This window comes from Parasteatoda tepidariorum, chromosome 7, assembly GCF_043381705.1.
Source record: "Parasteatoda tepidariorum isolate YZ-2023 chromosome 7, CAS_Ptep_4.0, whole genome shotgun sequence".
NCBI lineage: Eukaryota > Metazoa > Arthropoda > Arachnida > Araneae > Theridiidae > Parasteatoda > Parasteatoda tepidariorum.
The window spans coordinates 50269314-50285245 of record NC_092210.1 but is presented as its reverse complement, the minus strand read 5'-3'; the positions used below and the strand labels follow the sequence as shown (position 1 = coordinate 50285245).

Sequence of the window (15932 nt, the reverse complement as noted above, 5' to 3'; positions counted from 1 at the left end):
TCACGCAATAGGATTCCTGTTAGAAGGATTTAAGAAATACGCATCGCAACTAGCACAAAGAGGATTTAAGAATTACTGTTTGAAATTCTCATCAAAGTGATTTATGAATCACACATAGCGATTCTTATTTAAGTTTCTTATTGAATCACAAATTTCCTTTTCCATTGTAATGATTACCAACCAGATTACGCATCGAATTTCATATAAAATTAATAGTAAATTGCACATTGTGTTTTGCGTTAAAGTAATCAAAGAATCACACTCCGCGTATTCTGAGGTAATAAAAAGATGTGTTTTTAAATTTTAAACATCTATAATAAATACTATTTTTCAATTAAATCTGATATGTTTCAGTGAATTTTTTTTCTTCAAAAAAATCTCTTAGTTAAAAATCTTTTTGGAGCCTTGACGATTGTAGTGAGCCCAAGCAGGTACCGATAGAGATTCCGATTGTTTGAGAAAAAAATGCAAAATAATTAAATAAATTCTCTCTTAGTTTTAAAAAAAAAATATAACATGAAATTTTGTAATGGGTAATAGATTGAAAATTTTTACGCGTTGCTTTAAAAATGCTTTTTTTTTTATTTTTAAAAAAAATTAAAGGAGGGCAATTCTTTTATTGTCGGTGAAAAATATATATCCTCCTCTCTTTCAATTCGAAATAACATTATTTCGTAAATTTGCCATCATAAGAGAAATCGGTAAACGAAACCCATATTTGGCGTATTTATTTTCATGTTGCCACCAAAAGGGATTCACCAGAAACTCTAAAATGTTCCCTAGCCCACCGTGGGCTTTCCTTTATATTTTAAGAATATAATCTGGCATCTGAAAGAAACTGTATACCGTAAAACGGTCTCAACAACGAACGGTCTTCTGTTTTGAAAATATCAGCTCTAGTGACATATGTCATATTTCTAATGTTAATACAAAATTATTAGAGAATTCTTCAGTGTATATTAATTTTACAAACCGTATTGTAAAGTTACTTAATACATTCGTATCGTAAGTATAATATTATTCCTACTTGCTTTTTTATGCATTAAACCACTCCTTTTGTGTCGTTCTTTTGATAATAATTATTTTTAAATATTTTCTAAAATAATGCTAAAGCATTAATACCCGTATGAATCTAAAGTCTATTATACTCTTTCATTAACAAAAAGCAGTTCTTAATCACAATTATTTTTCCTTTTTGTTTACTTCTTATTTGTTGTCATTATCATTTCGTTAATTGATGATTTTTATTTGTTAATACATTGCTTGTGTCACTATACGTTGTACCTCTGATAGAAACAGGAAAATTAAATACTCTGTTATCTAAATTGTAACCACATGAAATCGTTATATATTTGATGAAAATAACGCAGCTGTGATTATTGTCGTGGGAGTTAAATGGACTTCATAAGGTTGGTTCAAAGAGTGTTTAATTTTGTTACCTGTTGTACCGTCGATGTCTGTGATTTTGAATTCCTTCACTGAAATAAAATTTAGTGTGCATCAAAAACATAAAAAGAAAAAAAATGTTCTTGAATAAAATTAGTTTTATAATATTATTGCTTTGAAAGATGAAACACCAGGATAAAAGGGAGATAATGTCGGGGACGTGGCTGTTCTGCAATAAATTTGTATCTGTATATATCTAATAAAAATATATTTGTTACCTATTTTGGAGAGAAAAGACTAATTGTTTCCATTGATGATAGCGCAATTTTTTTCCTTAAATTTTTATTCAACATCTTATTGCAAATTCCTTAATGGACTGATCATAAGGATGTGGTTCCCAGTAGAGCACCAAAGTGAGGCATTACTGGTTGCTGTCAGTTAGCGGGTGGGTGATCACTTTAATCAGCCTGCGTAAGGACCGAGTGTGTGCGGTATTGGTCCTCGTTAAACTGTTCTACAATAAAGTGCTTGACTTTGAGCGCAGTTACCAAAGCAGGGGAGCTTTCCCCTTTGCATAGGATCAAAATTGCAATAGCATGTCTTCAGCTCATCCTTAGGGATGTTTCCTAAACCGCTGCCAATAGCCCATTGTCCAGCTGTAGTGGCGGCATAAAGAAAAAACCTACCTATCTAATATATAACCTTATAAGGGGGAAGAGCAAATGTCCCTCTCGATCTACATATACAGAGATGCCAATTAGCTGTGCTTCATGGGAATTTTTTTTAGTGGTAGTTAAATTTATGTTTTAATGTTTGATTCTTGACTTATGTAAATTAGATATGAAATAATTTTTTCTACCACTACATATATATAATTAAAAATTTCATGTAAAAAACACAATTTTATTTCAGTTATCTCATGGTAAGCATTTTAAATTTTGCCAAAATCATCTAAAATCTTGCAAGTTTTGGTTTTTAACTCTCTACCACTTAATAAAATATTTCAGAGAAGTCTTAGCAGTTGGCATCCCAACACATAGAGAAAATATAACGCCAACTTATAATTGAAGTATAATGAATTTATTTAAATATTTAGGAAATGACTACTTGCAATCAATAAAGAAAATCTTTGTTGTACATGTTGTCTCTTAAATAATTAAATGAACTGTAAAAGCCCAGAAGCTGCAAGGATCTGTATATGATTTTTCAAAATATTGTATTCATTGTTAGATCGTTTCATTGGATCAAATAAGTTGTCAAGCGAGGTAGAGGCACCTCCTATTTTTAGTATTTCACAGTTACATGTAGGTGATTCCTACTATGGTGGGTGGCAAAAATCTCTGAGGAAGGATTTACAATTGACACTAATTTTGAATGGGCGTTCTATTTGAAATTTATTCAAAATATTCGGAAAATATTTTTCAAAGGGATATTAACCCCTGATAAAATTGAAGATTTACAAGCATTTTACTACTCTAGGCTATACAGGGACACCCCATGGTTTTCACATTTCTCTGTCCATTGGTCATCACCTAAGATCTATCTCTTCCTGAAGGCGTTCCATCCATTTCCTGCCCAGATTATGCCCTTTCAGAAAGACTTCTTCGTAGTTGTAGAAAGATAAATAAAATAAAGATTTATTCCGGGATCATGGATTCTCTGCATTTTGATCTTTCTTTTTTTTTTTTAGTTCTTATCCTAACTTAAAAAATTTGTTTATGTTGATTTATTCTGCACCTTTTTGAAACAATGTACCTATAACATTCGCCATACTCTAGATACGCCACTGATAACGTAGTATATAATTTTTATCTGTAACAGCATACAGTATTAATATTGGACAATCAGTTTAACATATAATTAAATTAAAAAGCTAATCAACAATTTTAAATCTTTATACAGCTTTATATAATTTTTTATTAAAGTTGTAGCTAAAAATTTTCCTCAATTTCAATTAGTTAATTTTTATTTTAAACTCTCATTTAGATATTTTAATATATAGTTTGGTGATAACTTCATAAAAGGCAGTCCTTTCAGATGAACTTTCCAACCCAGTAGTTCTCTTTTCATTTTTTACAATTTGGGTTGACCATTATCAATGTACACAAAATGAGATTGAACATTTACTTATCTGTCATATTGCGAATTAGAAAAGTAACCAGAACTTAAACCAGTTCAGAGAGGGATCCCCTTTGTTATTTTTGATGTTCCCAATCCCCTAAAAATTCCTTGTTCTTTTGTACTTCAGTTTTTTCTGAGGAGAAGAAGTTGGAGTTGGAAATTCTCCCCATCTCTTTTCTCTGAAAATGAAGGTAAAAGAACAAGGGATTTTTAGGGTGTTTGAAACCTCAAGAATAACAAAAGATCACTCACTCAACTAGTTTAACTACTCTATAAAGTGGTCCGAAGATCACTTTTTTAACTGGTTTATTTGTTAAGGATGTTTGACCGTGTAAAGCTATGGGCAGATGGCGCTAAAGTTTAAAATTCATCATAATTCTGGATTACTACTTGCGACTGATTTTTGCATCTAAGCTTTAAAAAAATGCACCATTGATTATTATTTTGAAATGGTTTATTTGTTATATGAAGCAATTTATCAGTGAATCAACTATTAGTAACCATCATTAGTAGGATAATTTTTTTTACTTTTATTATAATTTGAACATCAGAGATTCATTAATATTTAACCAGATACTCATGAATATTTGATTATTTTCTCATCTACTTTAAACTTCTGTATCAGAATGAAATACAACTAACTCTGGAAAATTAAGTCCCTTTATTGAACATAATAAGTTAAGGTTAAAAGTTTAAGTTCATTAAAGTGAACTCTTTTGTAAATTTTCCCTCATATCACTAACCCTTATAGATTATTAAAAATTCTCCGATAATTTTTAAAAAATTGCCACTATAAACAAAGATAATAGTATGATAATTAGTGAGCAAATCTAGCTGGAGTTCGTCACACAAGCACGAGATTTTCCCGACAATTGATAGTATTTCTGACTTTCTAAACTTGATAAATTATTTAAAAAAGTTTTTAAGATAATAATCTCGCCCTTGTTGATATGTTCAAGAATATGCTGTCAACTTAGCTTTCTGATCAATATTTTCAGACTTCTTGTTATTTTCCTTCTGTCATGCCTGACCACAGAGGGATTGATCTCAATTAAATTGCCACTTTGGCTTAGTGAATGGCAATGATGCATAGCCCTCTACAATTTGTAAATTATCTGTCTCCTCTATCCTTTTATATGAAATTGTATTTTTATTTTAAAATTTATGAAGACTTCATGCAACTAAAGAAGAAAAAAAAATTTGGTATATTTCTTGTAATGAAAATTTATTTTTTCCAGGTAAACAAGATGGAAGAAGACAATGAGTTTTTGAAATTGTCCGTTGAGGACAGGTGTCAACATAAACTTTGGAAAGCCAGGCTCAGTGGTTATGAGGACTCCATAAAATTATTTCAACTGCAAGATGATGAAAAAAGCCCAGAATTTACCAAATACCTTGGTCTTCTGAAGAAATTTGTCCTTGATAGTAATGCTATTGCACAAGAGAAAGGTTTATCAGCTGTTTTAGCATTTTTAGAAAATGCTGCATGTGCTCCAAAAACTGCTAATGAAGTAATGAGTGGACTTGTAAGCAAATGTTTTTCATCTCCTAGAGCCAAAACTCGAGAATTAGCATTAGAAATAACTTTAATGTACATAGAACTTGAAAAACAGGATGTTGTACTTGAAGAACTCATTAAAGGTTTAGAAAACAAGTCTCCAAAAGTTGTTGCTGCTTCCATTGTTGCAGTGCGTGAAGCTCTGCACGCTTTTGGATCAAAAGTAATACCTGTAAAATCTTTTTTGAAAACCTTATTCAAGCTTTTTGAAGATAGAGATAAAACTGTTCGAGAAGAATCTAAACAGTTATGTATTGAGATATATAGATGGGTAGGTGAAGCTATCAAACCTCAGATGGCATCTTTAAAACCAGTAACATTAACAGAGTTGGAAAATGAATTTAAAAACATAGCTGGGGAAGTACCAGTTCCTACCCGTTATTTGAAATCTGAACAAGCTAAAATTAAAAAGAGACAAGAAGCTGGTGAACCAATACAGTCACAAGTCACAGAAAAACCAATACCCGTACAAATTGATCCATATGATTTGATGTCAGAGGTTGAAATATTGTCAAAATTACCGAAGAATTTCTATGAACTGTGTGAGGCAAAAAAATGGCAAGAACGTAAAGAAGCTCTTGAGGCATTGTTGCAGCTGACTACTAATGTTAAGTTAGAGTCAGGTGATTATGGTGATCTTGTTAGAATGTTGAAGAAACTTATTGGTAAAGATTCTAATATTTTAGTTGTGGCTTTGGCTACGAAGTGTTTAACGAATTTAGTCTTGGGCTTAAGAAAAAAATTTCAACCATATTCTTCAGCTTGCATTCCAACTATATTTGAAAAATTCAAAGAGAAAAAACAAAATGTAGTAGTTGCTCTTCGTGAAGCAATTGATGCACTTTATAGCATTACTTCTTTTGATCCTATGTTGGAAGATATTCAATCAGCCTTGGATAATAAAAACCCTCAAGTCAAAGCAGAGACATGCGCATTTTTGACTCGTTGTTTTTGCAGTTGTTCTTCGTCTCAATTGAATAAAAAATTGCTTAAAACATTTATTGCATGCTTGCTAAAAACTTTAAATGATACTGATGCTGTTGTTCGAGAAAATTCAGCTGAAACTTTAGGGACTGCTTTAAAAGTAGCTGGAGAGAAAAATATGTCAGTATTTTTAGGAGATGTAGATGCTATAAAAATGGCCAAAATCAAAGATTTTTGTGACAAAGCTGTTGTAACTTCAAAACCAGAAATAATAACTGAGAAGAAGCCACCTGCTCCTGTTAAACCTTCTAAGGTAGAAGAGAGTGTTAAACCTGTGACTGGGGGGATAAAAAAGCCAGCTTCTGCTGGAGCAATCAGAAGTAAACCCCCCTCTAATACTCCTCGCTCTGCTCCTGTACGCACAGGTGCTAGTAAAAAACCAGTTGCAGAAACTAATGTGCAAGAATTTAAAGAGCAAGACCTTTCAGATGAAGCAGTTTTAGAGCAAATTGCAGAAATTATACCTCAAGAAATTATAAATGGACTTAGCAGCTCAAATTGGAAAGATAGATTAGCTTCAATTGAAAAATTTTCTGAAATAACTCAGCAACTTCAAAAAGGATCCATTCCTGCTCAATGCCTAATTAAACTCTTGGCTAAAAAACCGGGTTTTAAGGATAATAATTTTCAAGTTTTGAAACTCCGATTTGAAATATTAACCTACATTGCAGAAAATGGGAAAATTTCACACGTAGCTGTCGAGAGTTGCTTATCAGATGTTGTGGATAAAATAGGCGATGCTAAAACTGGTGTTCATTCAGGGCTAGCTTTGACAGCATTGGCTGGAGCTACTAGTCTTGAGTATATCAGCCTTGAAGTTTTAAACATTGCTTTTAACCAAAAAAATCCAAAGAACCAAACTGAAGCTTTAATTTGGCTTTCAAATGCTATAAAACAATTTGGCTTGAAATTACAAATTAAAGAAATAATTGAGCATTTGAAGAAAGCCTTCTCTTCAACTAATCCAGCTGTGAGAAATGCTGCTTTGGTTGTTGTAGGCACAATGTACATGTATGTTGGGAAAACTTTGCGATCATTTTTCGAAAATGAAAAGCCTACTTTGTTGCAACAAATCGATGCTGAATTTGAAAAACTGAGTGATGTAAGACCTCCAACTCCTGTTAAAGGAAAAGTTCCAAAAAATGATGGGTCAGGGGATGCTTCAGAAAATACAAAATCTTCTGGACAAGTCAACCTTGCTGATTTACTGCCTAGAGTTGATATCAGCAATCAAATTACATCACAATTACTCTCGGACCTTTCTGATAAAGACTGGCATCTTAGAAGTGAAGCTTTGCAGAAACTTTCCACTATTATTTCTGATGCTAAATTTGTAACTCCAAATTTAGGTGATTTGCCAAATGCTTTAAAATTACGAATGACTGAGACCAATAAAAGATTGGCTATTCAAGCACTAGGTATATGTGAGTTGTTAGGAACAGCACTTGGAGTTCATACTTCTAAACAGATTAGAAACTTTGCACCTGCAATACTAACATGTCTTGGAGATAGCAAACCAAATGTGAGAACTCCAGCAATGCAGTGCTTAAACACATGGATGGATCAGTGTCCTTTGTCTAATTTATTTGAAGGGGAGATGTTATATGATGCTCTAAAGGCTGAAAACCCTTTTTTGAGAGCAGAATTATTTGGATGGCTAACTGAAAAGTTGCCTACTGTTACAGCTCTTCCCTCTGCTGAACTGAATCTTTGTGTTCCTATTTTATTAACTTGTTTAGAAGATCGTAATGTAGATGTGCGAAAAAAAGCATCTGAATGTGTGTTACCCTATATGATTCATGTTGGTTATGAGTCAATGTCAAGAGCTGCCTCTAAATTGAAGCCAGCATCAAAAACTACTGTGGTTGCTCAGTTGGATAAAGTACGCCAAAGTTTACCTGCAAAGCCAAATGCTAAATCTAAACCAACTAAACAAGCTGCGGTTTCTAACAGTCGTTTATCTCCTCCACAGGTAGGAAATGATGATGGGGAAAAAAATAAAATGAAGCGCAGTACTTCTAAATCTAAACTTAGCCTGAAACCTCCATCAACTGTATCGAAAAGCAAAAAGGAGGAAGAAATCGATACATCTCCACCATTGGTTGCTAATAATATGAAGGAACAAAGATTGGCTGATGAAAAAGCTCTTAAAGTTTTAAAATGGAACTTTACGAATCCTAGGGAGGAATTTTATGTTCAGTTAAAGGACCAAATGATTGCTGCCAACTGGAATAAAACAATAATCTCTCATTGTTTTCACAATGATTTTAAATTTCACATAAAAGCTATTGATTTATTAATTGAATCGGTAGAAAATAATTTAGAGGCTTCAGCAGCTAATTTGGATTTGATTTTGAAATGGCTTGCTCTGAGATTTTTCGATACTAATCCTAGTGTCTTGATTAAAAGCTTGGAATATCTGCAAGTTTTGTTTCAAGCGCTTTTAGAAGTTAATTACCACTTGCTTGAACCTGAGGCTGCATCTTTTGTTCCTTATTTAATATTAAAAATCGGAGATTCTAAAGATACTGTACGCAAAGGTGTTAGAGAAATAATCAAATCAATTACAAAAATATATCCTTACAGTAAACTGTTTTCTTATATCATGCAAGGTTTAAGCTCAAAAAATGCAAGACAGAGAGCAGAATGCCTAGAAGAGTTGGGCTCCATGATTGAATTATATGGTTTAGGTGTTTGCCAACCTTCACCCGCTGTTGCATTAAAAGAAATTGCTCGTCAGATATCTGATAGAGATAACAGTGTGAGAAATGCAGCTTTAAATTGTGTTGTTCAAGCTTATTTTATAGATGGAGAAAAGGTATATAAATATGTCGGACAGTTATCTGACAAAGATTTAAGCTTGCTTGAAGAGAGGATAAAAAGAAGCTTGAAAACGAAAGCCAACAAACCTGTTGATACAACCATTCCGCCATCAACACCCAAAGCAATTCCTCAAACCAATTTGAATGCTTCTCGAACTTATGCTGCAAATGAGTCAAAAATAACTCAACCTACAGTATCATCTATGCCTGGTCCTCTCAGGTTAGATACTGAAGATATTGAACAGATGTTTAGACCCAAAGAGCCTTCTGCACTCGTACCTGGTCTTATTCATGTAAATGCAGATGAAATTTTAAATTTACCAGATATACAATTACCTCGATCTAGACTACGGCCTCCAACCACATCTCTAAAATTATTGAATAATTCTGCTGAGATAGAAACAGCTGTAAATCTGGTTATGGCCCAATTGACTGCTCAAGACATATCTGTTGTTAAAGAGGCATTTATTCAGATAGAAGAAGTTTTAAAACAGAATGATCAAGCAGTAAGAGTTCTAGGTTCCAGAGTGGATCAACTTCTTGTAATGGGTGCCATGCAGTATCGATATGCTCATAACAAGCATATGGCTGATGAAAATATTTGCAAAGCTGATGTTATTTCCTTGTACAGATGTGTAACATTAGCTCTAGTAACACTATTTGATAATCCTGATCTTGCTAAAAAAGCTAGTAGGGATGTACTCAGAGACTTAATTCCACATCTTATCACTGTTATGCTTGACGAGCGCCTCGAGGATCTTCAAGAAGGTGCTCAAGTAATAAAGGTGATAAATGTTTTAATCATGCGCATCCTTATGAAGTCTAACCCAACGCATGTTTTAAGTGCATTAGTTAAGTTGTTGCATGATTGTGTTGGTAGTTCTAATGTGTCTGATCGCTTTACAGATCTTGTGATGAAATGCCTCTGGAAAATGATTCGAACAATTCCACAAGTGATCAATGATTTAAATATTGATAGGATTTTATTAGATGTCCATGTGTTTCTTAAAGCATTTCCGTCTTCATCATGGAAAGAGAAACAATATGATACTCCCATAAGGACTGTTAAAACTATTCTCTTTAAATTGGTAGAAATTAAAAATGATGACATAATGAAACATTTATCATTAGTAACTGATCGGCAGGAATCTGATCTTGTCAATTACTTGCAAAAACTTATTACTCGCAAGAAAGTGGACAATAGAAGATCCTTGAACAAAAACATGTCTCAAGATGACAATATTGGACTTAATAACAATCACAAGCGAAATCGAGCATCACCATTAAAACTTTCAAAATCTACTCATGAAGCTTTAACTGAAATATTTAAGAAGATTGGCTGCAAAGAGCAAACTAAAGAAGGTCTTGCAGAACTGTACGAGTTTACTCAAAAACATCCCGAAGCAGATATTGAACCCTACCTTAAAACCTCATCTGATTTTTTTCAAAATTATATTCGTCAAGGAATTCAACAACTGGAGAAAGAAAAAGGCTCTATCAAGTATAAGCCAGATTCTCCTCTTGCTTTCTCGGGCAAAACCGAAGAAATTGCTGGTTGGAATTCTAATTTTCCTAATAAGTACGCTACATTCACCAAAGGTAAGCTGAATTCACAAACGTGGGAAATATTTCCACCGGTTCCTCCTCCTACGGTTGACACTACACCAATGGATCTGGTTGAATGGCTGAAGAGTGTTGTTGCTCGTTTGGGGATGGACACATCTAAGTATGATGATCCTGCTTTTCTTGATAGAGTGTGTGGTAATGGAAATCAGGGGCCTGTGTCTGATGAGGAAATTGCAAAAATACATTCTGATGTTGAAAGATATCAAAAGATGTTGGGTGAATTGAGAAAGTCACTGTAATTGTAGCTGCCAAAAGAGAACTAATTTTCCATCAAATCCCTAGTTTTATAATGTAGCTATGTTTTATGTAGTGTGATGCAGCCAATGTAATGTATTATAAATTTTTTCTAATAACCCATTAACAACTGAGATTTAGATTTTTAACATTGTTTAAATCCATTTTAAGTTATTACCATCTGTATGAAAGCACATTGAGTTTGTGTTTAATCGTAAGTTTATTTGCATTGTTAAGGAGAATACCTGTTAATTGAATTTAATAATACAGAAATATAATTAAACTAATTTTCCTTTTTTTAAAAAAAATTGCTTGAAATTGGTTTTTATATACAAAAATAATATACAAAACAAAATCATATCGATACAGAGGTAAACAATTATTTTGTCAAGGAAAATCTAACTGCAGTTAATGGGTTAATATTTTGCTTGGCTTGTAAATACTAATTTAATAATTGACACAGTATTTTATTAGTCTTCCTTTAAAATGTTTTTTTTTTAAATATCTTTTATGAATAACGTTTTAACTGTTTTTTTTTTTTTTTTTAAAAACTATGCTATAACTTATTTTCTCTCCTTTTTTATGTGATAAACCTCTAGTGTGTTCCTAAACTAAAAAGTGTTTTTTTATTAATAAATTTTTACAGTTTTGTTAAAGATTAAACTTTTTTGAGGTTAATATTTTTTAAAAAAATGAACGTTTCCATTTTTTAAAGCATTTGGATTGCACTTAAAAAATTACAGTTTTTCTGTGTGTACGAATATTGAGCTTTCTTAAAATTAGCTGTAGTTTAGATTAATGTTCCAATATCCTATTTGTAAATAGTCTAACATTATAAGCAGTCTTACATTCAGAATTATGATGAATATTCTGGGATCTCAGTTTCATTTCTTAATTTTTTTTCTTTTCTTATTTAACTACATTTGTGAAAAACCTATTTATATTAATATAATGCTACTTAATGTTATTCTTATTTATTGCTTTGAACTTGAATGGTGACAAAATTCTATGCATACATTTCAGAATTACATAAAATTTTATTTAAAACAATTTCTATATGTTTAGTTATGTATGAATAATAAATTGATTTAATTAATGTTAAGGTTCATAATTTAACAAAGTTGCCCAGAAAGGTTAAAACGAATGAAGAACAAGAAGTTAGAAAGTTTTTTGCTAAAAATGTTGAAGGTTTTCTTAATTTTGAAGTATATTGTAAGCACATACTAAAATTTATAGATTGAATAAGTGTTTTTAAAGAACAAAGTTATAAAACTGAAATAACGTTCTTTAGAAAGCGATTTAAGTACAGACATGAAAAACTTCAGGTCAACGAATTTCATGTCTGCTTATTTTTAAGAAATGATAGAATTTAAGTTTCTGATTTCAAAGCTTAAAATTTATCTTAATGTTATTATGAAGAGTTATTTTTGTGACAAATGATCTTTTTCTGATGTACAATTACATGAATGGAAGAAATTTTTCAAATCATTTAAATTAAATAGTCGCAATTAGCCAATAAATAACAGAAAGACTCTGGTATCAAGCTGAAATTAAAAGCAAATTAACCCATTAAACACTGATAAACTACACTGAATAGATTAAATTTATTCATGTCTATTTATACATAAAAAAAAATATTTAAAAGAATCTTTATTTGGTTTGAAGACATGATATAGCTTTAAAATGGGAGACTTGCTGTTTTACAGCGTTAAAATGTCAAGTGTCTCATTTCGGGATTCTTTCCAATTAACTGCTGTAAAACTCATAAAAATATTTCTTGACGTCTGTTTATTATTATGTAAAAACAGAAGTAGTATTTTTAACATTTAGCGACTCTAAAATTTCTCAAAAAAGATTAATAACTATTTCTTCATTTTTTACTTTGAAAATGAAGAAGATTGTCTTGCTTAAATTTGAACAAAATGTAGAATCTATAAAAAAAGAATTAAAGTATGCAAACAATGATTTTAACTTGATTAAAGATTTCCGAAATGGAAGAACATGGTGCTTATTGGGTTAAACAAAAGTTTATAAATATATTCTTATTGTATTTTATCAGATTATTATAATCTTTTAGGTAATTAAAATACAGTCTGGTGTTTAAATCAATTAATATGTTTAGAAAAAGGGAAAATTTTTCATATAAATTAGTTTGATTTTTTATGTAAAATCTGCTAATTTCTGATGCATAAATGTATTAAAATGTAAATATATACTGTTTGTTTATTATAAGCATTATTTATTTTAGATTAATGAAATGTTTAATATTTGTTAAATCTAGCTTATAAATTTCAGGTGCCTTTCTATTAAAGTATTCAATATAAAAAACTGTAAATAATGCTTTATTTTTAAAAAAGAAATATCAATCTCATAGGAAAGAATTGGTTTTTAGAACTTGTGTTTGTTCTTTTTCGTAACCCACATGTTTATCATTTATTTTTAATTCGTCTTTCATAATTATTTTGTTTTTTACTGCATTGTTTTGTACCATATCTAAATCAGTGTAAATATTTTACCCGTAATAAAAGAGCCGGAATCTAAAGAGTGTTTTGACTATGTTTTCATTTTGAATTTATTTGCTTTAATGAAATTAGTAAATATTGACTGCAAAGCTGCCAATTTTTATGCTTTTTGGGGAATATTCATATTTTTTTTTAATTTGAGGAAAAGCCTTACTCTGCAACTGATATTTTTCTGTTTTCATCATGTTCTTCAAAGCAGCACGTAATTTTGATAAAAACTTTCTTTAAAGTGTATTAATTGGCAATCGTGTGTTTAACATTCGGTTATTGATGAACAAAAATTTTAAATTGCATCTAGTGGTTCACTATTTCAAACTTTTTGGGATGTATGTTATTTTCTGAGATAGAAAACTCAATTAACAATTCCACATTAAGACAATTAACAATTTTATTATTATTATACAATAGCTCTATTGTGAGTTGTTTTAGTACTCCATTATTAAAATTGTAGTGGAAACTGTTTTAACCTTCTATTTAACTAAATAATTCTTAAATTACAAATACTATATTTTATTATTATTTTGCGATAAAATAGGATATATTATACCCAAGTAGAATAAAAGAAAATTATATATATATATATTAGTTTGCCGTTTTAAAAAAAAATAGTCTGGTATTTGGTTCCCACTACGAAGCTAGCTGTAAGTATAGACAGCCCTGGGTGGAGGGTCACAGTTTTCACACCTTCAATTGATGACATCAACTGAGGGAATTGCTATAATGTTGAATCTTGTATTGGAATATTCTTGTGCAAATGAGAGAAGCCTCTTAACTTGGAAATTAAACCGAAGATTTTATGTGGTTTGAGTGATGGGATTTTTAAAAAATCAGTGATTTAAGCAAAGTACAGAATACCATCTAGTACTCTTTCAACAGTTTTAATATAATAGAGAATGCAGATGATAATTTTTGTCCTCAAAATGGAACCACATAACTGTTGTGTTATTTCAACGGAAGAAATAATAAAGGCGGAAATCGTTGAATATGGTGATTTATTGCGCTATATGTGGTTGCACAGAAAAGATTTTTTTAAGACATATCTCGGGCATTTCACAGGTAAGTTAATTTATCATTTTTTAGATTTACAATTATTACTAGTTCTTTCACAATATGCCTTTTCAGTTGAAATTTTTTTTTTCTTTTCCAATTATACAAGCACATGAAAAATTAGAGAATATTATCAGAAATATTAAAGCTGTTTAACTTTATCATAGCAGGAAGTTAAAATAAGAAAATTAAAAAGGTGAAATTTTGAGGCGATTCAACATCGGTTCAAAAATCCTTTCTTGTAAAATTTTCAAAAATTATAAATACCTCGAAAAATATCTATAATACTACAAGATACAGTAATATTGTAAAATCTATTGGATTAAAATTGTTTTCTATTTACTTTAATACTATTTAAAAATCAATAAAAATACTAATATATAGTGCTGTAACAAAAAGAGCATCCAATGCTTTTGTGAACTTATCTGAATCAGATTGTAATAAGTTTTATCATGAGATATATTTTAAAAATATTTTAAGCTTTAAAAAAATTAAACTTTTCTTACTTTTGTAAAAATTTTACTGAAGTACAGTTTATACACATTAAAAACTTGGAATTCTAAAATTTGTTATCTATTGAAGTTTTGCATACCTGCCAAGTCTTCTGTTTACCCGTATATTCTTCGTATTTGTTGAAATTAAAATTTTTTTAAAAACATGGCGATAAAATATCCACTGATGGCAAAAATACTTCTCTTATTCCTCAACAGTTAGTGCTATAGCCAGCACTGCAGTATATTGAGTTGTTGGTTATTATAAATAATGGTTTAAAAAAATATTGTTTAGATTAAGATTTATATACAAATTTTTTACTTCGCTAAATGTAAAAGCATATATTATTTCAAATTTCTCTTTTGAACTGAAATGATTATGTATGATGTCGCTAGTAAAATCTTTGTTATTTTATTTCTCCAATGTTGGCAGGTATGGTTTTGTCAAAAAATGATTGTCTAGTTCACTTTTCTGCTAATTTTAACGTTTCTGAAGCTTTCATTCATTACTTGTTTAAGTACAAAAAGCAGGGTGCATAGCGTTTTTAAAAAGTGCTTAAAGGTGCTTATTTTCGTTTTTTAAAAGCCCTTAAAGGTGCTTTTTTCATTGAGAGTTTTTAAAAAGTGCTTAATTTTCCCCTTTTCAAAATGAGATTTTTTCCTTACCATGTTAATTTTCGCTAGGAGTTATGAAAAAAGACACAGTTCACATTGTTCTATTCAACATTTTCACAATTAATTTAACCCCAATCTATTTCGGCTAATTGTCAGTCCCTAGCGTATGAGAACGCCATTCGTTTTACATGATTCTAAATTTCATGATTTTTGACAATTGTCTAAAACAACAAAAGGTTCTTTTTTGAAATGACAATTAAACCATCAATTGTCAAACACTTTCCAACCCTGCCTAGTTGTGATATTTTTTTTAAAGTGCTTAAAAATATTTTTTGTTGAATAATTTGGCTACGCACCCTGAAACATGAATCACTCATTTGTTAGATGATGCTCTTCTTTCTCTCCCAAAATTGCTGAATGAAAGGGAACAACCTGACTGTAGTGACTCAGATGTTTGGGATGAACAGAGGGAAATATAACAGGGCTGTTTTCTGTTATATGATACTACGAAATAGATTTTACTACC

At 30.8% G+C, this 15932-nt stretch overlaps 1 protein-coding gene across 1 annotated transcript; it reads left to right on the top strand.

The window, feature by feature from the left end:
- Positions 1 to 761: 761 nt before the first annotated feature.
- LOC107453799 (msps cytoskeleton-associated protein 5) lies at positions 762 to 13273 on the top strand. Its single transcript, XM_016070756.3, has 2 exons — positions 762 to 1005; positions 4746 to 13273. Exon 2 carries the CDS (start codon positions 4755 to 4757, stop codon positions 10734 to 10736), a length of 5982 nt encoding a protein of 1993 aa, XP_015926242.1. The 5' UTR covers positions 762 to 1005; positions 4746 to 4754; the 3' UTR covers positions 10737 to 13273.
- The last annotated feature ends 2659 nt before the right edge of the window (positions 13274 to 15932 follow it).